Here is a 25,286-nt window from a genome sequence, read left to right on the forward strand (position 1 = left end):
GGAGCCTCATGGCGTCCGAGCCTGCACCGCGCTGGGCGGAGCCGCCGCAGGCCCGCCCGCCCCGCCCCGCGTTCCTCGCGGGCGCAGCGGGCGCCGAGCGCCGCCGCCCCGGCCTCTCTCGCCCCGCCTCGCCGCTCACGGTAAGCAGCGGTCGCGGACGAGGTGGGGCGGCGGAGCTTCTTGTGTGCGACTGCGCTGGGCGCTCAGGCCGGGGCCGCGGGCTGGTGGCGGCGGCGGCGGCGGCGGCGGCAGCAGCAGCAGCGGGTCTGCGCGTGTGCGGCGGCGGCCCAGCCAGGAGCGGCGGGCGGCGGTGTGGGACGTAGCGGTGAGGCCCGGGGAGGGTGCGGGGCGAAGGGCGCAGGCAGAGCCCGCAGGGGCACCGAGGGAGGGACGGAGGAAGGGGGAGCCCGCGGCGGCGCTGCTGCCCCGCTGCGGGGCAGGCGGCGTCCTGGCTCCTCCTCTGCGGCGGGGCGGAGGAGCCTTGCGGCCGGCGGCGGTGCCCGGCGTCCCCGGGAGGCTGCGCGGGGCCCTCTGAGCAGCGCCGGAGTTGGGGTGACCTGTGGGAAGAGGAGAGCCCGAAGGGCCTGGTTGTCCCGGGATGCAAGGGAGAATTTAATTTATTTCAGCAGATTTCACACGTACTTCCTCATCATAGCCCACTGAGCCTGGCAGTCCCTGCGGTCGCTAGAGAACTGGTGACAGCCTGACGGCCCCCGATGGGGAGTAAACCTGGCTCGGCCGAGGGGAGACCCCCCGGGCTGCTGCTCAAAAGCCATTTTATCCTCCCCTTTGTTTTTGTTAATTGCCGATGCCCTGGAGGTCCTCTGCCGCTGGGGCCTTTGTTTGAAGCTTCCGTGGCGGCTGTGGTTAAGCTGCTCAGGGCTTGCCGGGCTCGCTGCTGTCTCTTGCGGGAGCCCCGTCAGCAGAGGGGAGTTCAGCGTTGCTGATACCTCACGAGCAGGCTGACTGTGGAAGCGTGGAGTCCTCAGGGCTGCCCGCGTGTCGGGAGGTTGCGAAAGAACAAAACCAGTTCGAAGTAGCTCGTCGGTGGAGTTTAAAATTTATAATCCAGTCTGAACTTGCTTAACTTAAGTGCTGCAATCTTGATACTGCTTTCTGCTGAGGAAATCGTAGGAAATAAGTCTTTTTTCAGTTTTACAGTACCATCTTTTTAATTTTTGTTGCAGAGCAGTAGAAGTCCGTATAGTCTAACAGTGTAAAAGAACAAATAGAAAATTATGATGTCTGCATCTGTTGTTATGCTTCTGATTTTATTTCCAATTGACAATAGACACCTTAGTATGGGTCTGAACAGCTGATGTTCTGATATCCCTAGTTTTTGAGGTTTCACAGTGTACAAGCTACTTGTAAAGAAATTATGCATAAGAAAAGCTTTTTCTTAAAGAGTTGTTTTTAATAAGGGTTTTTCTGTTGGTTTTGTATAACAGTAGTTGTTTAAATAAAATGTTAGTTCCTTTCCCATTCTCACCTGATTATTGAAAAGAAAAAAATTATTCCAACAAAGCACCTTCTCTGTTTTGTGCAAATATATGGTGTCTCTGACAGGAATTTAAAGGTGCAGCATCATGGTTATGAAAGCTACACTAGAAGATGATGATTCCGGATGGGAACTCGGTATGCCTGACAAGATGGAAAAGAGTAATACCAGCTGGATAGATATAACCCAGGATTTTGAAGAAGCTTGTAGAGGTGAGTTGTTGTAGTCCTTTCATTCTGAGAAAACTTGGAATCCTTTGGAGGCCTGAGTGTAGTTCTTTGAGCTGTTTTGAGCAATAGTTTGACCTAGGTTCAAGCTTCAGATGAACAAGCATTGATTCCTTCTTAACTCTGAGGTTGGAATTGTCATGAACTACCTCACTTTGTTTTCTCTTCCAGATTACATAAATACCTCTTTAATTAAAGTTTTTTCATCTTACACATTTTCACATCTGCTTTTTTTCCTTTGTGAAGATTTCTTACTCTCTCTTTTGCCAAGTGGAGATGTCATTCCTGCATGCAGAGTCAACACTCTGTCCTGGTTTAGGGCAAATTTGTTAAAGAATCTGCAAAGGAGGGCCCCTCCAGAAAGCAAAACCCACACGGCCCCTCCCCCCAGCCGGTTCGGGAAAAAATTCCTCGGAGAGAGGTGGAAAGAACCTGTTTATTTGACTGGCCCACCAGCACCCCCCAGCACACAAAATGAACAATACCCGATGACACTGCTTTGAGAAAGATGGCAAAATCAGAAAGTCTCTTTTGGGGGTGGTTGCTCTGTTCTCAGTCCCTCCGGCGCTGGGCCAGCTGCTGCAGCCAAACCTTCGGTGTTCCCGGGTCCCAGTCCGGAGCAGGTTCGAGATGGTCACAGGAACAGGAGAGGAGAAACAGTCCAGGAAGCAATGTGGACTGTTAAGCTAATAAGCAGAGGCGAAAGCAGAGCAGAAGCAAGAGCAGAAAAAGAGAGCAAGCAAAAGCAGCAAGCAAGCTGGAAGTGAAAAAACAGCCCTATGTACTGCTTGTCTCTGTGTCCCTGATAAGAGAAACCCAAACAAAACTTCCACTCTTCTGAGCCGGTCTTAAAGGCACAGAACAGGTGAATGGGGATACAAGCATCATAACGTCACCCCAGGACACACTCTTTCTTTCTTGCATATTTTTGGATCTCCATTGTCCAGTAATTTATTTAATTCATCAGTGCATCATTTTTCATTTTGAAACAAGTCTGAGTTTTCAATTGATGCAGTGCATCTCAGTAATGGGGAAGTAGTTGCTTACATTTAAATAGTACCTTTATTACTGTCAGGTGCTACTGCTAGTTTACAGTTTTTTCAACTGATTTTATGATGACACTAAGGAAGGATAAGTATAAAAACTGCATCTTACCACACAGAATATTACATAATGATAAACACAATTTCTGCATATTATTTCTCTATATTACTCTAAATTACTTATAAATAATTATTTCTCTATATTACTTGTATCTGTAATAGATTACTTACATCTGTACCCATCAAATATATCTAGAGACTCCTTTAAAAGTTATGAGAGAAAGCAAGCCTTTCAGTAGTCTCCCCTGGAAAAGACTAAGACACATGAACAAAGGAGCAGAGGAAACAGCTGTATTCCAGGCTATTCAGATGCTAATGTTTCACAGAATAATCATCACAGAATGATTTGTGTTGGAAGGGACCATAGAGATCCTCTCGTTCCAACTCCCCTGGCATGGACAGGGGACACCTCTCACCAGACTGTGTTGCTCAAAGCCCCATTCAGCCTGGCCTTGAGCAGTGCCAGGGATGGAGGGTCCACAGCTTCTCTGGGCAACCTGTTCCAGTGACTCACCACCCTCATAGTAAAGAATTTTTCCCAGTATCTAATCTAAATCTCTCTTTTAGTTTAACAGTATTTCCCCTTGTCCTGTCAGTACATGTCCTTGTAAAAAGTCAATCGCCAGGTGTTTTCTGGCCTTCCTTTATGAACTGGAAGGATGCTAGCTGGTCCCCATAGACCTTTTTCTTCTCCAGGCTGAACAGCCCCAACTCTTTCAGCCTGTCTTCACAGGAAGGGTGCTTAAGCCTTCCATTCATTTTTGTTAGCCTCTTCTGAACTTGCACCAACAGATCCATGTCCTTCCTGTGCTGGAACCCCAGACAGACTCAGTGTTCCAGCTGGAGTCCCATTAGAGCAGACTCCCTTCCCTTGACCTGCTGCCCAGTATATCAGCTTTTTGTGCTATGAGTGCACTGTGTACTTAGTAATTCTAAAACTGTTTTAATTCCTAGAATAACAGAGGGATGGGGACATGCTGTTAACCACTGGGGTGGTTTTTTTTTCAGTCTTTCAGTCTTGAAAGTGCTCTGTAAGGAAAAGCAGTAGTGTCATGGGTTGACCTGGGCCAGATGCCAGGCACACACCAAAACCACTCACTCCCCTCTGCAGCTGGACAAAGGAGAGAAAATTTAATGAAGGGTCATGGGTTGAAACAAGGACTGAGAGGGATCACTCACCAAATATCATCAGGGGCAAAACAGGCTCAACTTAGACATATGAAGGGAATTTATTATTGACAAAATCAGAGCAGGACAATGAGAAAGTAAAATAACCCTTAGAAACATCTTCTTGCCACCCCTCCTTCCTTCCAGCTCTGCTCCTACCCCAGCAGCACAGGGAGACAGGGAATGGGGGTTATGGCCAGTTCATCACCCCAGGCTTCTCCCACTGCTCAGGAACAAGAGTCATTCCCCTGCTGCACCATGGGGTCCCTCCCACAGGAGACAGTTCTCCATGAGCTTCTCCAACATGGGTCCGTCTCATGAGCAGCAGCTGTCAGTGACCTGCTGCAGTGTGAGTCCCTCCCATGGACACACAGTCCTCCCAAAACTGCTGCAGCCTGGGGCTCTCTTTTACAGGGTGCAGTCCTTCAAACACAAGCTGCTCCAGCATGGGGCCTCCCTTGGGTTCACAGACTCCTTTGTGCATCACCTGCTCCAGTGTGGGTCTCCTCCAAGGGCTGCAGGTGGATCTCTGCATGCTCATGGACCTCCATGGGCTGCAGGGCACAGCTGCCTCACCATGGTGTGCAGGGCAATCTCAGATCCGGCACCTGGAGCACCTCCTCCTCCTCCTTCTTCACTGAACTTGGTGTCTGCAGTGCCCTTCTTCTCCCATGTTCTCACTCGGCTCCTCTCCATCTGCAGTTGAAACTCTGCAGTGTGGGTTTTTTGGTTTTCTTTTTAAATCTCTTACCACAAGGTATTATTGTTTCTAATTGGCCCAGTGGCACATCCGTCTCTGGAGCCACCAGGGATTGGCTCTGCTGGACATGGAAGAAGCTTCTGGCACCTTCTTACAAAAGCCATCCCTGTATTCATCCCCCCACAAGCTACAAAACCCAGGCCATGCAAATGCAGCACAAGTAGAAATGCCTGATCTGCTTCCTGCAGCTTGTTATATCTTGGCATAAGGCAGTTTGGTGCGTGACAAGACTACCCTGGAAAAGTTGTGCTAGTAGGATGATTGTAATTGTTTGTTTTGTCCCTTTCCTTTATAGAACTGAAGTTAGGAGAACTGCTTCATGACAAGCTGTAAGTATGTGTGTGGGATGGTTCTGGCTTTTAGAAAAGATTACTGCAAACATGTTCATGTTACCTAATAACTAGCTTTTTAGACTTTAAATAAAGTATTTGAAGTATATAGAATATCATACATTCTTAGCAGTGTGTATATGCTACACTTGTACGAATGCTGAACATACCTGATGCTCTAAGTATAAAATTACATTTTTTAATGTGATTGAAATTCTGTTTCAGAAGTTCATGGCATATCTTACAATCTGTGGTGATTACATTACTGCACTATCTTATGGGACTTGCTTTTGTGAAAAAAGGCCAGAAAGACTTTAAACCTGGTTACCCCAAGTGTCACTATAAAATATTTGATAAACAATTGTATGCCTTAATGCAACATAAATATCATGCTAAATCAGAAAGTGAGAACTCTACACATTGAAAGTATATTTCAAAGAAAAGCATCTGGTAAAGACTTGCTGAATTTGAAACTAATAGCTCGGAAAACAGAAGCATGCTATTAAATGAAAACTTGCTTAAAAATGTGGGCACAGATGTCAGTTGAATCAAAGCACGTTTTCAGGTGTAGTTTTATACATAAGAGCATTTCAGAGCAAATGCAGTAAATACAGAATTTACATTCTCAGAATTTAATTGTGCCACATTCAGTAAACTTTTTGTATTATAAAGCCTGAAGTTCTGACAAATGTCGTATAAAGTGAAGCACTGTATCTCTTCATATGTGGGAAAGTCTTTTAGTGTGGCTCTTCTGCAAGCTTTTTTTCTTCCGCCCTGACTACAAGTGATATGTTATCACATGCTGCGTTTTTTTGGGTTTTTTTGCATCAGTTTTGGTAACATGCTTATTTTAAATAAACCTGTTATTTCAATGTATATTAGTCTATGTTATGTATATTGTCATTAGTGTTTGGGGGACATATCTTACTTGGTTTTCTTGGATGTGGTGTACTAAGGAACAGCTTCTTCAGTTAATATCAGTTTATGATTTTGCATGATGTTTAAGTAGATGCTATGAAGTTTATAGAAACAAGTGTGCAAAGATACAGTAGAGGGATATTTCACTCAGGAGTGTTCTTCATCCTTATAGAAAGTTTAATCACTTTCTTTTACTTTTAGCCATCTCTTTTCCTATGAATTTGTTGAGAGATTCTTAACTTCCTGAAAACCATGATCTCTGAAGATCAATACTAATGTTCATATACCTTATTGTCTGTGGTCAGAATATAGTGTACTTGGTTCGTCATCTTGTGTTCTTTTTGGTTAGTTTGCAAAGACTATTTTATATTAAAAAAATACATTGAGCACTTTTATTTTATTTGTGTTCCTAGTTTTGGTCTTTTTGAAGCCATGTCTGCCATTGAAATGATGGATCCCAAGATGGATGCTGGTATGATTGGAAACCAAGTTAACAGAAAGGTTCTTAACTTTGAGCAAGCTATTAAGGTTTGTATGAATTTCCTGGGTTTACCTACACTGTCTGTAGAAATACACATTTTTGTCAAATTACAGCTAAGCACAATACAGCATAAATAGTGTTTTCAATCTTCTCTTGAAATCTATGTTTTTCTTTTTTCTTTTGGAAAATTAAATAAAAAATAGCTTGTAATGTTTACCTTTCTTGTTACCTGCATTACCACAATGATTCTAACTCTTCCAGTGAAAAGCAATATGAAATTATTAGTTATTGATACCTCAAGTAAATATATCTCCAACATTGTTTTGCAAATAACTCTATGCTTCCCCAGAATGTGTCTTTTATATGAAGATGTATTGGTTGGCTTCTGTTTAACCTGGATGGAAACCAGCTTCCTTAAAAAAGCTGGAAATTAACACTTTTGTCATTCTTTGAGTTTATCAGCATTGAACAGAAGCCAGATAATTTATCAACATCGACAGTAATGATTAACTTTTGATTTATGATCAAAATAAATTGGAGGACAGAGGCTGAAAGACTTGCTGTTTTTTCAGAAAAAGTAATGCACTCAGAGGCGAAAGTATTTTTTTATGGTAAACATTTTAATGGAGACAGAGAACTCTGTTAAACACTAGCTAAGTCGTGTAGAATGTATCCAGGATTGCATACATTGGGCAAATTAAATGATCAAATTTGCAGCCTTTTTGGTGTTGACCTTTAAGGCAGTAAAATACTACAAGTTTAAAAAGCAGTCGTCAAAGAGTTGATCCTGCATATTACTTCTTGTTCAGTCTTTATTATGATGATACATACTTTATTATTATGATTTACTGTTAGCCGTTAACTGGTTTTAAACTTTTCTTGGCTAGTAATAAATAAGAATTCTTACTTTAGTCTTCTCTTTGGGTAGTTTTATGTTTGATCAGTGTTAACTGATGGGAATGAAAAGTTTTTAAGAATTTGAGACATGTTGTAAAGCTGGTTGGTAAAGCTAGTGGCATACAATTATTCTGAAGTTTTAAACAAATATTAATTTCTTTTTTGGCTTTGGTACAAATAAGTTGTATTTTGCCTGTATGCTTTCATAGTATTTAGGACTTTTGTTGTTTTTGTTTGTTTGTTTGTTTTCAAAGGATGGCACCATTAAAATAAAGGATCTCACTTCACCTGAGCTGGTAGGAATAATGGACACGTGTTTTTGTTGTTTGGTAAGCATTTTTCTTTTCTTTAGGTTAGATGGTTTTGCTTTCAAAATATAATCCATTAATCCATCTTAAAAAAAACAAAAGAAAAAAAACCAGCAGAACTCAAAAAAATATTTACCAAGCAGAAAATACATACTTATATTTTAATTTCCATGTAGTTATTTTTATTATCTATAATGAAAGGCTTAATTTTGATTTTTAATTTTTTTTCTGTAAGAAATATGGAAGATAGCTGGTAGTGCCTTAAAAACTTTAAAAGGTTTTATACTTTCTGGTTTTATGTTATCTGATTGCCTGCTGTGTATTGATGTTTGACTGTGTTGGAAGCTGAGTGTGCAGTAAGTGGTAGCACTCTGTTGCTCCTTTATGTACAGCCAGAATTGACTGAGCTTACAGAAGCATTTTGAACAAAGAAAATAAATCTATTTAGTAAAAATAAGTTGAATATCAGTTACTTATTAATTGCAAATTTTTTTCTGTGTATATGCTTTAATTTTCTCAGTGACTGATACTCATTATTTTCAGTTATTCTTCAAAATTACATCAAAAATATTGTTTTAAAAAACATTTCCAATCAGTTTAGTCAGAATGACATGTAGAGATCATAGTATATCTGATTCAGTATAACATCATTTGTTTTCTACTCCTGGTCTCCAAAAGGGGACCATATTGTAAATATGGTTCTACTTAAATTTCTATCTTGAAATGGTAAAAAACTAACTTAGTGAAACTTTCCCTGTAGCTTAAAGAAACATGGAAGTGGTAGAGAGAGAGGATTGTGATAAGAAGCTTTTATGTTGTAAAGAGAGAGAACATGAAGAACATTGTGACTTGTCTCATAGTCATTTGCATTTTCCATTCACTATTTATGCAGAGAACATTTATTAAATGTTGAGTTCTCTGTGCCATGTCTAAATCATAGGGGTTAGACCTGAACTTTATAGAAGAGGTTTATCCAATGCCAGAATTCTAGGCTTGAAGCACCTTCACTTCCTCTTTTTTGGTACTTGGAAGGTTGCCTTGATAAGGCAACTTTAATTTTAATTTTAGTTCCTTAATGAGTCTTTGAAGCACAGTAAAATGGAAAAAGAATGGATCTATGAAAATGAGGACTTGGCTGTCATGAGTTAAATATTTAATTTCCTTTTTCCTAGATAACATGGTTAGAAGGACATTCCTTGGCACAGACAGTATTCACTTGCCTTTATATTCATAATCCAGACTTCATAGAAGATCCTGCTATGAAGGCTTTTGCTCTTGGAATCCTAAAAATCTGTGATATTGCCAGAGAAAAGGTTAACAAAGCAGCTGTTTTTGAGGAGGTATGTGTTTCCCATCTCCTGTGGGGTTAAATATGCAATATTATACCATAATGCAAGTAAAACAGTGTGTTAGTGACATTTGTTAGTGTTTGATTTGAGGATACTGTAGAAATAGCACTTCACCATCCTAAAAGTATTAGACTGGATACCTTTAAAATGCAGTTTTCCCTAGTGAAGGTGTTTCATGCTCTCTTCTGTATTTTCCTTGAATACTGGAGCCACATAAATATTTTAATCAAGAAGCTGTGCAAGTCTTGTGGTTAACCATTTGAAATGTGTCTCAGTTGTGAAACTGTTTCATTTTTTAATTTTTCTGTTAGATAGTAATGATTGCATTTTGCCTAAAATGTCCATCTGGCAGTGGGATCAGAGTCCTGTTTTCTACACTCAGAGCAATCCGTTTTCCTCTGAGCTTGGACAAGTCACTCTTCCTGACTATATCTAAAATGGATCAAATACTACTTTGCAGCTATAGTTCATATAACCTTTTGGTAAGGTGTCACATGATGAAAATATGAAGGGCATATTAAGGATTTATGCAGAAAATGATTACCTGAAACTGGATTTGGGTGGGAAAGTCATTCACTGTATTCATTCTGAGTGCATTCAGCTGTGTAGAATAAATCCAGACCTCTGTACATGATAGAATTAAACAAGAGCACACCCCCAGTCACTCCTCCAAAAGAGAAAAAAACAGCAAAAAGACTCAAAATCTTTTAAGAAAACAACTCCTAAAAAGCCCAAACCAAAAAGATCTCAAACCCCAGTCTGAAAATGTAACTACAGCTTTTATATTTCACTACATATTGCTTCTTTGATTTTTCTTTTTAGGAAGATTTTCAGTCAATGACTTACGGATTTAAAATGGCCAATAGTGTGACAGATCTTAGAGTTACAGGTACAGTCTGTGCTTGCTTTATATCCAGCAGCCTCTTTCTCTTTTGAGCTTGTGATTGCTTTCAGATACATCTGATTAATTGATAGGAGTTTCAGCTGTTAAGTTTTTATTTTTATTGTGGAATTTGCTGACTTGGTAAAAAAGAGATAAAATAATTTTTCCTTGGAAAAAAGGTTCAGTTGTCTTGTTATGTCCCTGAGAAACAGAAGTGCTTTTAAATGCACCAATGAAGTGGCTAGGCAGGAGCTCAACATGGTAAAGATACAGACCAATAGAAAGTACGTTGCTTGAATTCTGCTTTTTTGCCTCATAATTTGTTGTCCTCTAAATAGGCTGCTTTAGGAAAAAAAGCAATCTAGTAGTTTTACAGCTATGAATACATATGTTTTTAAGTACATACATAAGTATGTACGTTAATGATGCAGTATTTTTTTATGTGTATTTGAGCTTTTCATTGATACATTTTTGAAAAGCTTATGCATGCTTTAGCTTTGCATCAGTTGGTCTCTATCCTGATTTTTGGTTGTTCCAAGACATCCCCACCATTCCTCACAAGATTATTTTTTGTTTAGTCTTTGGCTAATGGATATGTAAAGCACTTTTAAGTTTGATTATCCCCATAAAATTTCTTTTCCCCTGAGTGGTATAGGTGTGCCTAGAAATGCTTCTCAGCTTTTAATCATGCTGTGATTTTTTTCCAGGTATGCTGAAAGATGTAGAAGATGACTTGCAAAGACGAGTGAAGGTATTTTCATTTTTGTCTTGTCAATTATATTTCAGGTGTACTTAACATAGGTTTGGGGTGGGAGTTAGATTATGAGGAATGAAGGAGGGTTTTGTCATTGTAATAGGGTATTTGAAGGATTGCCATAATGGTTTCTGTAACATGCTTTTAGTTTGCCTTCTAGCTAAGTCTTCACTTTATTTGTAAACTCCTTAGTAGTTGTTTCAGTAGTAGTAGAAGCTGGAGTCATGATGCAGAAGACAACACTGGGCTAGGACACAGAAAGTAGGTATTTAACTTTCAGGTTTTAGGCAGATATAACATGTAAGGTTAAAGAAGTTACTTAATTTTCCTTTACTACAGCTTAAAATGCAAAGCGTTCATGCAGTTTTCTTGCTTATTTGCAGAATTTACTGAGATAGTTCTTACTACTATAGGGCAGTCATTCAAGTATCTGGATTATATTTTAAGAAATTTTGAATTTGAAAACTGATTTTTCGGGTTATTTAACAAGTGGATGTTTTAGAGAAGGCAAAGGGATTTTATCAGTAGCTTCCCTTTACAATTTTTAGTAAATTATTTGACATTTCTTTACCTTGCAGAGCACCCGAAGTCGACAAGGAGAAGAGAGAGATCCAGAAGTTGAACTTGAAGTAATGAATTGTTTGCTTTTTTCCTGGATTTCATGGATGTAAATGGGAGATTTAAATATGGCATAACCACACCCATTCATATAAGAAGCAGCCAGGAAGTGTGACCACCCAGGAGCATGGGGAAGAGCTGGAAAACAGCAGGGCATGCCAAGGCTCTTTGTGCATCAGTTTGTGCGGGGAGGGCAGGAGTCCTATGGGAGTTCTGCACACCACAATACAAGAAAGCCATTAAGGTATTAGAGAGTGTCCGAAGAAGGGCCATAGGGAGGATGAATGGCCTTTAGGGGAAGCTGTATGAGGAGCAGCTGAGATCACTTGCTCTGTTCAGCCTGGAGATGAGGAGACTGAGGGGAGACCTTTTGCAGTTAAAACTTCCTTGTGAGGAGGAGGAGGGACAGGCACTATCTCTTCTTTAATGATGACCAGTGAAAGGACTTGAGGGAAAGGCCTGAAGTTGTGTCAGGTGAGGTTTAGGTTGGATATTAGAAACAGCGTTTTCACCCAGCAGGTGGTTGGGCACTGGAACAGGCTCCCCAGGGAGGTGGTCACAGCAACAAAACTCTGAGTCCAGGACAATTTGGACCACACACAAGCAGTTGGGGTGGGCCAAGAGTTGGGCTGGATGATCCTTCTGGGTCCCTTCCAACACAGGATATTCTATGATTTTATTATCTAATACCTACTGCTAAGTAATTAGCAGTATTACTTTATTACAGCATCAACAGTGTTTAGCTGTCTTCAGCAGAGTCAAGTTTACCCGCGTCTTACTCACCGTCCTGATAGCTTTTACGAAAAAAGAGGTACATTCATTTGGCGTTTCTGTGTTTGCATGGGGATGCTGTGAAATACCCATTTTTCATTCTTTAAGATCCGGAAATTACTGTGTAGATTCATGAGATTTGAATTGATGTGAATGGAGGTAAAGCTTTGAATAAAGCCTTACAGTGGCAAATACTCAGTTTTTGTTCCAAGTGGGAAACACAGGGAAGGCTAGTAGCTGACATTATTATGGCCTTGCAGAAGGACAGACTCTTAATTACAAAAGGTTTAAAAATATTTATGGATTTCTAATTACTCTTTTCACACATGAGCAAAACTTGTTTAATTTCAGTTCCCTCCTGTGGAGTTACCTGATGCTGGGCACTATTTTGTCCATATTAGAAGAACAGTATGCTTTTCCTTTCATGTGATAGGGAATTTATGTCTAGATATCTTTGGTCTGAGAAGAGAAATTCAATAGCATTCCATACAATGTGTCCGTTTTTTGAGGATTGATGTAAGATTTCCTAATTGCTGAGAGGGGAAGGAACTTCATGTTTTAAGGCAAAGGGCTAGAACTGCATGCTCCCCCAAGCGGACTCTCATGCATTGTTTACAAGACTTTCAGTTGTAACTATTGTAAAGTCTTACACAGCAAAATATACAGCATTGAATTTATGTACAGATATGTAAAATGTGCTACCACACAAAAATCTTGCGTTGTGTGGCGTTTTTTCAGAACTTGGGTTATATAAGAATATCAGAATTTTAATGCCCTTCCTTTTTTTTTTATACTAACATTATTTAGATAGTCAAATATATTGGTTTGTAATGAAAATAATTTTTTCCTGGCTTTTAGACGAGTGCAGTTGCAGAAGCTCAGAAGCTAATGACTCAGGCAGCTGACTTGCTCTCTGCCATACACAATTCACTGCATCATGGTATGCAGGCACAGAATGATACCACTAAAGGAGGTATGTATTGAATTACACCATTTTTTCCTTTCCTGGATATGATCCCTTCATAAACATAAATACCTTTATGTCTTTTTAAAAAAGTTGAAATCGCTATTTACTTTGAACTAAAACACTTGCTATGCAAGTTGTTACAGATTTGCATTGTTTGATTTTAATTTTATTTTACCAGGTGGTGGCTCTCCTGAGAGCAACACTGTCATTTCAAAGCCAGAGTTAATGTGAACTTCTGATTAAGTGCATCGCACTTGGAATCAGTGTATATGCCATTTTAAAATAGGGAACAGTACTTCATTGCTTGTACACGAGGACTCGGGTTTCTTAAAGAGTAAACATTGTAGTAGTTGGCTTGTTGGAGTCTCGGGAAGTTAACTGTCACTTTAAGAATTCATTTTGGCTAATTGAATAATTTGTATTATTGAAGGGGGTTCTGAAAACACAACTCATATGCAGCTTTTCTCTCTCTCTCCTCCTCCTTCTTTAGATCATCCTATTATGATGGGGTTTGAGCCACTTGTTAATCAGAGATTGCTGCCACCAACTTTCCCTCGATACGCAAAAATTATTAAAAGGGAAGAAATGGTCAACTATTTTTCCAAACTAATAGACCGAATAAAAACTGTATGTGAAGTAGTCAACTTAAGTAACTTGCACTGTATACTGGTAAGCATGAATATTTCTTATTTATTACCAGAAATAAGATCTGAAAATGTGACTTGCAAAAAAAATCATTCCATATATGCATGCTCTTGCTCACTGGAGAGAAAACTGAGCACTATGTATATATTTGGTGTTTTTAACTGTTAGGCTCAATTTCAAAATTTACTATCCTTCCTGATAGTTACTACTTTTCTTCTTTTGATAAGGACCTTTTCTTCTCTCAAACATCTCAATTTTCCTGTAATTTATTAAATAGTTGTGTCTTACTGGCCAAGGCCAAGCAAGTTTCTTTGGTTGAAGAGCTGTGTCTACAGCAACAGAATATAATTCTTTGCTATATGTCTGATTTTTTTTTTCAAATTCATTAATCAGTATTCTGCACATGTGCCTATAACACAAGAGAGCACTAAATAGGCATAAAGTTAAGCACCTGCTTATATTCTTTCCTTAATAACTGATGTTACTCTTTGTTACTGCCTACATGTATTGGAAGACACTTAAATGCTTGAAATATTTTTTGGTATCCATGCATTCACTGACTGATAAAAGACATACAGTTACAGCAAACCTCTCATCTTCTTATTTCCTGCTAATTAATGAAAGGAGTGTTTGCATGAAGTGCCTGGTACCAGTTAAACCTTGCCTGGATTTCAATCAATTTTTTAAAATAAATTCTCAGTTTTGTTCAATACCTAGTATAGTTACATCATTATCTTAATCACACAGTACTTTTTTTTTCTGTACTATCGTCTTTCTAGTTGTAGCATTTGAAAATTCAGAACACTTTTTGTTAGGAAGCGAGTAATTGCAGAAAATCTTCATAATATATATTGTTCTGTTCAAACTATTCATGGTCTGTTTCTTACAAGCTGTGTAAGCTATGCTGTTTGTGTATGCCTTTAGACAAAATGTAGGTGTATTTACCCAGCTGTATATATTTGTTTAGGAAAGATGCGCGCATGCATCTTGTGTGTGTGTGTGTGTGTAAAAATGATTTGGTGTATATTTATACATATATAAATTGGCATGTTAACCTGATTTGTGTTTTTTTCTTTTCCTACATATATGTTAGGACTTTTTCTGTGAGTTTAGTGAGCAATCACCGTGTGTTCTTTCAAGATCCCTGTTACAGGCAAGTCCTAATTATGTCTACTATTAAAATACTTCTGTATTCATTATAGATTCATTTTCTTTAATATTTCAATAATTTGCATGTAAGTTAATAATAGTTAAGTGGTAAATAATGTTCTGGTGATATTTAAGTATTATGGAAGAAATGCTTTGCTATGAGGATGATGAGGCATTGGAAGAGGCTGCCCAGAGAAGTTGTGGATGCTCCACAAGCATTCAAGGCCAGGAAGCTGTCCCTGCCTATGGCTGGGAGTTTGAACTAGATCATCTTTAGTGTCCATTCCACTGCCAACCATTCTGTGATTCTACATATATAGGTTTATGTTTTGATCTAATTTCTAAAATAATTTTTAAACACTGTTGCTTTGATCATTTTAGTACATGCTAATTAAAACAGAAAGCATTTAATATTTTTTTTCTCCACCATAAAGCTGTGCCTGTACACATATTTTTATGCTGCTCTTCATGTGCTTTTTCATTTTGGGGCTGGTATTTGTATTCATATCCCTGTTTGGACAGAACTTAATGTACAGACTGCTTCTATTGCTACAACAGTAAAACTGATGGTTGATGCAGAATAGTAGGATGCCCCTAGATGCCAGAATTTCTTTACATTTGATCCCTGTTAAACCATGTGTAGAGCCAATGGACTATAAATGTGGGCAAGTGAAATGTGTTCCTAGCACGTGTGTTCTCACCTTCCACTACATGTGTTTGTGTAATCCCTGTGGGTGCCTGACAGCAGAGTTTTATCTTCAACTGCTGAAGAACCATGTAAGAAGGGGACATAGCACTCATGGAGGGAAGTTAAATGAGTTTCAGACATGACTGATGTAAATAGTAGCATCCAGAGGGATTGAAAAACATCAGCAGTACTCTGGAAATATATCCTTATCTTTGTCCAGAGAAGGCACATATTTTATGCTAATTTTCAGAAATGTTTGCTGTATCATCCAAGAAATTGAACAATTTTGCAAGCACTCTATTGTGCAAGTAATAGAGCTGCATTTGGTGTCCTGGGAATACCAAAGAAGTGTCAGGTCTCAATATTTCTGAGTCTTTAACCTTGGACCTAGTTGAGCCATTTTAATTCTTTAGGTAATCTTACAATTTTATTATATAAAAAAGGTACTGCCAGAGCTTTCTATTAGTAATTCTAGAGCATTACTTTTATGTTAAAACATGTTTCTAAAAACACATCTTTACTTTTAGACAACTTTCCTAGTAGATAACAAGAAGGTGTTTGGCACTCATCTCATGCAAGACATGGTAAAGGATGCCTTAAGATCTTTCGTCAGTCCTCCAGTACTTTCTCCAAAGTAAGTGGATCTTGAGTGTACTTGTATGTGATTACATGTCAGATGAAAAGGTATTTCTGTTACAAGAGCAATGACAGTTGTACAAAAACCATACATTTTGTACATAGTGCTTATGTATGAAGGACTCAGTTGCTGTTGCTGCACTCGTTTTTTTTTTGTTTTGTGCTACATAGATTTTTATAAATTGTGGCATTTATAAAAAATATGTATGTACATGGGTATTTCCTTTTTAGGTGTTGTCTTTATAATAACCACCAGGCAAAAGACTACATTGATTCCTTTGTCACACATTGTGTTCGGGTAAGTGTTCTTTCTAATTATAACATGTATCTGTATGTGAGAACTTGGCAGATGTACATAAATTTGAAAACGAGACAAATTATTTTACACACCTGACATGAAGGCAAAATTGAAGAAGTTGACCATCTTAAATTGGTAATGCCTTTTAAAAATCTGGTGTAATTATTGCTGGTTTTCTTCTGCTTCCAGATTTTTATTTAGCATTTATAAGAAATCTGCATCTACTACATCTTTATAGAGTAGTTTCATGTCACGAATGCGTATCAATAAAAACAAAATTATTTTAACATTCTGTTCAGTTTCAGTTTTAGGATTCTGTCGTTGAATGTGGCATGATGAAAATCTTAACAAAATCAGAATTATTTAGGTTGGAAAATATCTCCAAGCTCATTGAGTCCAAAACCAGCACTGCTAAGTCCATCACTAAACCATACCCCTAAGTGCCACGACTACACATCCTTTAAATATTTCCAGAGATGGTGACTCAACCACTTTCCTGAGAAGCTGGTTCCAATGCTTGACAAATTTCATTGTGAAGAAATTTTTCTTAATATTCAGTAAAACCTCCCCTGGCACAACTTGAGGCCATTTCCTCTTGTCCTGTTGCTTGACAGAAGAGATTAGCCTCACTTGGCTGCACCCTCCTTCCAGGTGGTTGTAGAGAGTGATAAGGCCTCCCCTGAGCCACCTTTTCTGCAGGGTAAAATAAAAACACCCCTAGCTCCCTCAGCCACTCCTCACATGACTTTTGACACAGACCCTTCACACCTCCATTGCTCTTCTGTGGACACGCTCCCTCAAGGTCTCTCTTGTGGTGAGGGCCCCGGAAATAAGTGAGGTTTGAGACAAGGCCTCACCCACCAGTACTGAGTTCAGAGGGACAACCACTGCCCTGGTCCTGCTGGATACAGTGTTTCTGATACAGGCCAGGATGCCATTGGCCACCTTAGCCACCTGGGCACATGGATTTAGGTATAAGAAATACCGCTTTAGCCCTAAGCATTTTACTCTGGTGACTTCCTAAAGGATGCTGACTTAATCTCACATCAGCTTGTGTGCAGAGAATTTGGCTCTTGCATCACTCCATAGAGTTTGCTTTCCTGCTAACTTGCACTTTGTAGGGAGTAGTAAGGGACCCACTTCCTAATATAGATGTATAAACCTAAATAGACATCATAGTACTTCTCCTGTAGTTTCAAAGTTGTATTGGTAATTTAAAATTACACTTTGCTTCTTTCAGCCATTCTGTAGTCTGATTCAAATCCATGGACACAACAGAGCTCGTCAGAGAGATAAACTAGGTCACATCCTTGAGGAATTTGCCACACTACAAGATGAGGTAATGTCCTAGGCAGCAGGCCAGCAAAGTTTCTGTCCAGGTATATTAATGCCAGAGTGAAGCATGGTACTAACTTCTAAATGAATGATGGAAAATCCTTAAGACAAGGACTCCTAAAATTTAGCACATTTAACAAGAAATTTTTAGGATGCATCCAAAAACTTTATGCTAGATGTGTTGAACAAAAACATACATTTTTTAAGATCAACTTTGTCCAATAAGTAGACTTCAGAATGACCTGTTGCGATGTAATTTAATGGTAACTGCACAGCTTTTAGTCTCTATCCTGCTTGTGATTATCAGTCTGCAAGATGTAACCAGGGGGAGATACACAAGGTGTGCTTACTAGACACCTTTGAAAACTCAGCCCTGTACCTATGTAAGATGGAAACTGCAAAATTTTATAATTAATAAAAATAAATTTAAAAAATAACTCTTAAAAATATGTGTTCTGACTGATTTTTGGACATCTCTCAAGAATGGGGAGAGATGAGAAGAAAAAATACATTCTCTCTTGCTGGAATTTGAGTTTCCTCAGCAGTGAGAGCCATATAATAATATTTCCCAATATGGCAAGGAGAACAATTGAGGAACTTGGAGGGAGATTTTGTGTGCTCCAGCTTTCTTCAAGATGGTTTGAGTTTGTTGCAGTATTGTAGCTGAGGCACTGTTTTTTTCATTTTGCAGCAGGTTATATGGATTGTTCTGTTTAGGCTTAATGACAATATTCCAACAGTGAGAGACTTTGTCTTCCATACAACTTGCTTCTTAAGACAAAATTGGTCTTGGCAATATTTTAGTTACTCTGGTGGAACATAGTGTGTTTCTTGCATATAAAGCTTATAAATTTATTTTTTCAGTACAGCTAGGTTTTTTTTTAAATAAAGTAATTCTTGCCAATATAGAACAATGAACACTAGCATGTAATGGGTTCTGAGTTTGTGGTCATGTGACTGCTAATGATCTACATACAAATACATTTAAAAAGTACAAATTTTATGTATCTAATGTTCTTACTATAATACTGTGTAGAATATTTTTGTTCTGTGCAGCAGAATTTACTTAGGTGAGTATCTTTACAGCTTTCTGACAGTTCTAGACTTGTTTCCATCTTTTAATCTGGAGCATAAATTTACCAACCCAATTTGTTAAGATTTGCTTTCTGGCTTTTTTTATTTCTGCTGTTTCAGTCAAATATTTTTCCTCCTCTATTACTTTGAGGTCCTTTGGTTTCTTTTCAACAGGCCGAGAAAGTAGATGCAGCGCTTCATAGCATGTTACTGAAACAGGAACCACAAAGGCAACATCTGGCTTGCTTGGGCACCTGGGTCCTATACCACAACCTTCGTATTATGATACAGTATCTTCTCAGTGGCTTTGAGTTAGAACTTTACAGTATGCATGAATATTACTACATCTATTGGTAAGAAGATGCTTTATTGACAGCTCTTTGAAGAGGGAGGGATGCTTCCAGAGAGCTATAATATTTGAAGGAGGCACTTCCAATATGATTTTATGATCTCAAGCTTGATCAACACTGTTTGGTTTACCTATTTATAATATTACAAGGAGAGAAAAAAATCTGTTGGTCTCTAGCTTTTTAAACTTACTAAATAGCGTACCTTTTTTTCTGAAATAGTAATTCTCTGTTTAGCTTTTTGGCAGAGGGTCTTTTATTGACAATGAATGAAATGTGTGCTAATTTTGGTAGACAAGAGGTATGCAGGAGAAAAGCAATTTCCTTTATTATTTTCTAACTTTGTAGTACCAGGATCACTAGTCTTATTGATCTCTGGTATTCTGGAAAAGTTCTGTGAAGTTTTAAGTCATAACTGTAATCTGAAAGTTGACTAGGTAAAATAAACTTCTTCTCTGGGGTATATTTGAAGAGATATCCTCCACCTTTAGTGAAAATAATCACATTATCTGGAAACAGAATACTTTTATTTTTCCACTTCCATTCACATTAATTGTTTTTATAGTTAATGGCTTGTGCTGAAAGAGAATTTTAAATTTTTTTTTAACCTACCAAAAGATTCCTATGTAAGCCATAGCCTTCCTACTGAAAGATTAAAAGAGTGCAAATGACACAAACTTCAATGTATTGCATTTCTATGTTGTTTCAACAGTGGATTAAGTATTAAGTGAAAAAAATAATATTTCAGAAGTGACCAGAAGATGGCAATCTTTTTCAATTAGTAACTCAATAAGTAATAACTTTTGCGTGAGACAGTATTTTCTGTCTGCCCTTATTTCCCTCTACAAATTTAATAAAACCACTCTTAGTTGGAATTGTCATGTCAACTGCTTTCTTACTTGAGGAGAAAAAAAGAGAAGCAGTTTCTGAGAGGTAACGTGCAAATGAAACTCAAATTTCTCAGTAATTTTTTTCTGATTACAACATTTTAATAACTATTACTACATTTTATTACATACTACTACATATTACTACATACTACTACTATTCCTTTTGATTTGAAATCAAGTAAGATATTTATTGGACTTGCTTCCACTTTCTAAAAAATGTTCCTAAAGTTGTCTCTAACTCTGAAAGAACTGCATATGGATGTTGTGGGTCTGTGGGCTTGGCCCCTTTATGTAATAATCCATAACTTTTTAATGCTTGAAAAAGTCAGTAGTTACATTGTTTCTCAGAATAACAAGTCAGAAAAAAGGTAGAAAAGGTATTAACATAGTATCTTTAAAAAACCCCACTTGATTTGGTGGGGGAAGAGTTCTAGAAAAAGTTGGTCTTACAGGAGTTTTGATATAAGAAGCTTAGACTTCACTTAGTAAATGTGTAAGAAGCTTGCATACCTTGAGCTCTTAGTGGTTGAATCTGAACCAAAACATGAACGTAGACCAATGTGTTGATTCCAGCCGTGCAAAACAAAGAGTTTTCATGGCCCATAGGAATTGTCCTTTGCTAGGACATGTCCTTCACCTCTTGGAGCAAGCGCCTCGGTAGTCGGCGGGACGCGCGCGGCTCGAGTGCGTGGTGCGCTGCAGCCGTAACCGCTCCTGTGTGTGGCCTCTGTGCAGGTACCTCTCCGAGTTCCTCTATGCCTGGCTGATGTCAACGCTGAGCCGCGCCGACAGCTCTCAGATGGCAGAGGAGAGGATAATGGAGGAACAACAGAAAGGCCGCAGTAGTAAGAAAACAAAGAAAAAGAAGAAAGGTACCTAGGTGTAGAGTGCTAATACCTCTTTCCCTTTCATGCAGCTATGTAGAATTAAAATTCAAAATTTAAACAGGGAACACTGAAATGAGTAGGAAAAATATCCTCATGTTTATGAAGGCTGAATGTAAAACTTTTAAAACGTTTCCTATTTATTTAGTTTGTTTTTTACTTTCAGATAGATCTTTCAGAAAAACACAAACTCATTTATGTTCACTGTATATAGTTTCATCAGTTGTCTTATGTGTTGGACCTTCTCAGAGTTTATAATTCCTGCAGAATTATGCTTTTAGTGACTGTAACTAGGTTCAAACACTAGACTTTCAGCATATTTCTGTAATTTTTATTTGGCTTTAAAGGTCTTAAAGCATGTTTCTTAATTATACAATGGTGAGTTTCTGTTTTTCCTTGCCACCTTTTCAAGGGGAACAAACAATTAATTGGATATTGCTCAGGATCATATCAATTAATTTCCCTTGTCTCTCGAAGTTCAGAAAATTACTAATGTACTTGAGATGCCAAGTGTTGGGCAGTTTGGCACTAATTAAACACTGGAAACTAAAGGGAAACTTAAAAGAATGCTCTCAGGATTATAAGGATAAAAAGTGCTTTAACTACTTAGAAGTTAAAGCACTTTTTATCCTTATAGAAGTCAAAAAGATCCCTAAACTAGGCCTCTTGCATACAGACTGTAAGTTTGAGGCTGTTTTTCAGTGTTTTATAATGTCATGGGAATACCACTGATCAGTTTTTATTCCATTGAGAGTAGAATTGTGTTCATGTGACTGGTAGGGGTGTCCTGAGGTTTTTTATGTAACCAGGAGTCAGGGAAGCAGAAATGCATGTCTAGGCTTTGTGTACTTCAGTTATTTTAAAATATAATTAAGAGTTAAATGACTTTATAGAAATTTGGAAGAACTCCTCTATCTGAAATTAATATATGTACTTACACTGAAGTAAGAAAATGTATTTTTATGTAAAATTTGCAGTTCGCCCTCTCAGCAGAGAGATCACCATGAGTCAAGCATACCAAAATATGTGCGCTGGGATGTACAAGGTAACTCATTTATGTTCTATTGTTTCAAATTTTTTTGTAATAGGGATCCTGCATCCACTGCATGCCTTCTTTTTTTGTAGTGGTAATGGAAATTAAGTTCAAATTTATAATTTTCTATTCTGAATTCTCTACAGTTTTTCTATCCTTCCAGTTATACCTACATCATAATTTTGATCTTTCTCACAGCAAAGTATGACATAAAGCTAATATTTTCACTATATTTATCTTTTTCGTTTAGACAATGATTGCCTTTGACATGGATGGCAAAGTAAGAAAACCTAAGTTTGAACTGGATAGTGAGCAAGTTCGATATGAGCACAGATTTGCTCCATTCAACAGTGTTATAACACCACCTCCAGTGCACTACTTGCAATTTAAAGTGAGTAATCTTCAAACATGATGCTGCCCATGCTTTTATAGAAGTAATTTACTCACCTGCTTTAAATATCACTGTCATGATAAAAAGAACCTCAGAGTTCACATTGAAGCTATGTCACAATGGCAAGGACTTCCTAGCTTTAGTTTTGTGAAAGATGTATTGCATTGAAGTCTTTATAAACTTAGACATTTAGCATCGGTCTGATATGGCAGTTTTAGATGGTTCTGTTGAGTTGCATGAAAACCAAATCTCTTGGAAGTCTATTGAAAGACTTTTCGGCTGCAGTTAATAATAGCAGCATGTTTTTATTAGTGCAGCAAGCAAATGGAAAAATAAATAAGTTAATCTTGAGTGGTGTATAGAAGGGACCAGTGGAGACTTGTCTTGTCCAGTCTCCTTCTTGAAGTAGCATTATAAATCACATTACCTGTGTCTTTGTCTAGCCAAATCTGAAAAAAGTCAAGGTTGGAGATTTTCCAACCTCTTTGGTTAAACCTGATCCAGTTACTTTTTTCTGGTCCTTTAAGTCACAGGATAACTGATTGAGGGCTCCACTAGTCCTTTTTTTTGCGTAATGCCCAACGTGAATTACCAAGCCACAACCTGTGGCCTCTCATGTGTTGCTGTTTGCCATTATGAACAAGGAATCTTTATCTTCTGACAGCTTTGTAACTGTCTTTCAAGTAGTCGTCGGCTGCTATTAAAATTACCCATTAGCATCCTTCCTATTAAACTGAAAAAGTCCAGGTCCACTGACCTCTCCTTGTGGCTTATATGCTCTAGGCCCCCAACTATCTCCACATCTCAACATCTTTCTTGAACTGAGTTGATCCAGCCCTGGATGCAGTATTTCAGATAACAGAACACAAATACTGAGTTCAGGATGATAACATTCTTTGATATGCTGACCATACACGTGCTTGTATAATCCCATATGAGGCTTGTCTGATTTGTAGTAAGACCACCTTGTCGGCTCATATTGAACTAGGTGTTTGCTGCTCACCCAGCTGGTTATTAGTCTCATTTGTGAGGTTAGTCTGTACTGAAACAGTGCTATTTTCTGTTCCAGTTACTCTCCCCAGTTTAGGGTTACGAACTGTTGTAGTGGAAATAAAGCGATTATCGTGGTCTTGTCATTAGAGGTTTTTTTAAATCTGTAATCAAGAACAAAAAAAATTGAAGTATCAAAATTATATAAAATGAAGTTTTGTACAGTTTCAGCATCTGACTTGCTATAGCTTTGAGTAAACAATATACTTTTTTAATCTACTTTTTTCCTGTAATATCATACCCTGTTGTGTGCCACTATTAAAGCAAATGAATGTCAACTTGTTCAAGAGAGACTGTTTTATAAAGATTGTGAGAATTTCATTATGTTTTGTGGCACTGTAATAGTTAACCCTGTGTTGTTGCTTGGATTTTGCCATTTTCAGTTTTGATTTTTAAAATAGTATTTAGTTGACATAACTCTTCTCTTGAATACAGTAATGTGATAGAAGCAATCTCCTGGCAATTTTAAATTTGAATTTTATATATTTTAACATGTATTTATGTATTTCTGTAACACACTAGGAAATGTCTGATTTAAATAAGTATAGCCCACCTCCTCAGTCATCAGATCTCTACATGGCAGCTAGCAAGCACTACCAGCAAGCTAAAATGATTCTTGAGAATATTCCGAATCCAGACAATGAGGTAAGACTGCAATACTAGGAAAACAAGTATTTGCTCAAAATAGAGAAAGTGGTTTTTTTCAGCTGGATCTCCTTGAGATCCAAAATGTACTTCATCGAAATGGTGAGCAAAGTTGAGTGCTTTGATTAAGGGGCAGACCGTGGTCTGTGTCAGTACAGCAGTTAGCAGAAAGTTTGCTTGTGGCAAAAAAAGCTCTCTCTGCTGAGGACCTGAGATGCTGGATAGCAGCTTATTTCCTTGCATGCTGCCTTCTAGCCCCCTTCTAAAAGCACAGCACTTATAATCAGACAGTGATATCATGCCTGTCCCACTTAGTTGGCATCTAGTAATTCAGGTGGACTCCTGAGAGGTGGGGAAAACAGGTTTGGATGCCATTAGGATGAAAAGAGTATTGGTCTTTGTTTTGGCACTTGTTCCTTGGAGCATTTTTCTCAGTACTGAGCTGTAAACATGTGTAGGAATTTCTCCCTTTTTGTCCATAGCCTAAAACCTTAAGTGTCTGTGACTGTATTTTGGAGCAAGGAGGATGCTTTTTCTGTCAAATCTAAGCAGATTTAAGAATACTTACAGGATTGGGTCCTCCTTAGAATTTAGGACTGTCTTCTCTCTGGATCATGGTGGTACTCACACATCAGCTAACTGAGGCCAAGATAGTTCAAAGGCAGCTTTGAGCACACTCAGAGCACTTCCATGCAAAAAGCCACCAGTTTTATAACATGAGTTCCTCTTTCCATTGTGTTGTAATGTTGAGGATAAGATGCCTAGAGTATATCTATACCTTTATTTGTGTGAACGCCACAGAACTTGCCATAGTTCCCATGTTTTTGTTCAAGACTTGTTAAAGCTGTGGTTTCTGTGGCCTGTTGAATTTTTTAAAAAGTGAGTATTAAAATAGATGCACCCTTCATTAAATTTAATTAATTCAGCTGTTGTATTTAAAAACAAATCCAAAACAGTCTGATCTCTGTTAAACTGATCCTGTAGGAGAACTCCTGTATTGGTAATAGAATATCAGCATTACAGTATTATCTTTGAAATAATTGTGAGGTCAAATGTTTTGCCTTGAAGACTTCTTTCTGTTTTATGTTTAGGTCAATCGAATTCTAAAAGTTGCAAAACCAAATATTGTGGTCATGAAGCTGCTGGCAGGAGGCCACAAGAAAGACTCTAAGGTAAGGAAATTCCAGCTCA

At 38.4% G+C, this 25,286-nt stretch overlaps 1 protein-coding gene across 3 annotated transcripts in view; it reads left to right on the forward strand.

Annotated features, from left to right (window-relative positions):
- The window catches only part of NAA35 (N-alpha-acetyltransferase 35, NatC auxiliary subunit), a 26,092-nt gene continuing 806 nt past the window's right edge, over positions 1-25,286 (forward strand). The window contains exons 1-22 of one of the 3 annotated variants that reach the window (XM_005489808.4): positions 1-140; positions 1,567-1,710; positions 5,051-5,084; positions 6,416-6,530; positions 7,635-7,709; positions 8,861-9,028; positions 9,860-9,926; positions 10,628-10,671; positions 11,253-11,303; positions 12,020-12,103; positions 12,922-13,036; positions 13,521-13,699; positions 14,769-14,828; positions 16,040-16,146; positions 16,380-16,446; positions 17,687-17,785; positions 19,030-19,208; positions 20,828-20,964; positions 21,954-22,021; positions 22,260-22,400; positions 23,973-24,095; positions 25,187-25,267. In XM_005489808.4, coding sequence (XP_005489865.1) covers positions 1,587-1,710; positions 5,051-5,084; positions 6,416-6,530; positions 7,635-7,709; positions 8,861-9,028; positions 9,860-9,926; positions 10,628-10,671; positions 11,253-11,303; positions 12,020-12,103; positions 12,922-13,036; positions 13,521-13,699; positions 14,769-14,828; positions 16,040-16,146; positions 16,380-16,446; positions 17,687-17,785; positions 19,030-19,208; positions 20,828-20,964; positions 21,954-22,021; positions 22,260-22,400; positions 23,973-24,095; positions 25,187-25,267 — 2,118 coding nt within the window. In that variant the 5' untranslated portion in view covers positions 1-140; positions 1,567-1,586. Of the gene's footprint in view, positions 326-1,566; positions 1,711-5,050; positions 5,085-6,415; positions 6,531-7,634; positions 7,710-8,860; positions 9,029-9,859; positions 9,927-10,627; positions 10,672-11,252; positions 11,304-12,019; positions 12,104-12,921; positions 13,037-13,520; positions 13,700-14,768; positions 14,829-16,039; positions 16,147-16,379; positions 16,447-17,686; positions 17,786-19,029; positions 19,209-20,827; positions 20,965-21,953; positions 22,022-22,259; positions 22,401-23,972; positions 24,096-25,186; positions 25,268-25,286 lie in introns of all 3 variants that reach the window. The other 2 variants (XM_014269028.3, XM_074532602.1) reach the window with 2 other exon arrangements.

This window comes from Zonotrichia albicollis, chromosome Z, assembly GCF_047830755.1.
Source record: "Zonotrichia albicollis isolate bZonAlb1 chromosome Z, bZonAlb1.hap1, whole genome shotgun sequence".
NCBI classification, from domain to species: Eukaryota; Metazoa; Chordata; class Aves; order Passeriformes; family Passerellidae; genus Zonotrichia; species Zonotrichia albicollis.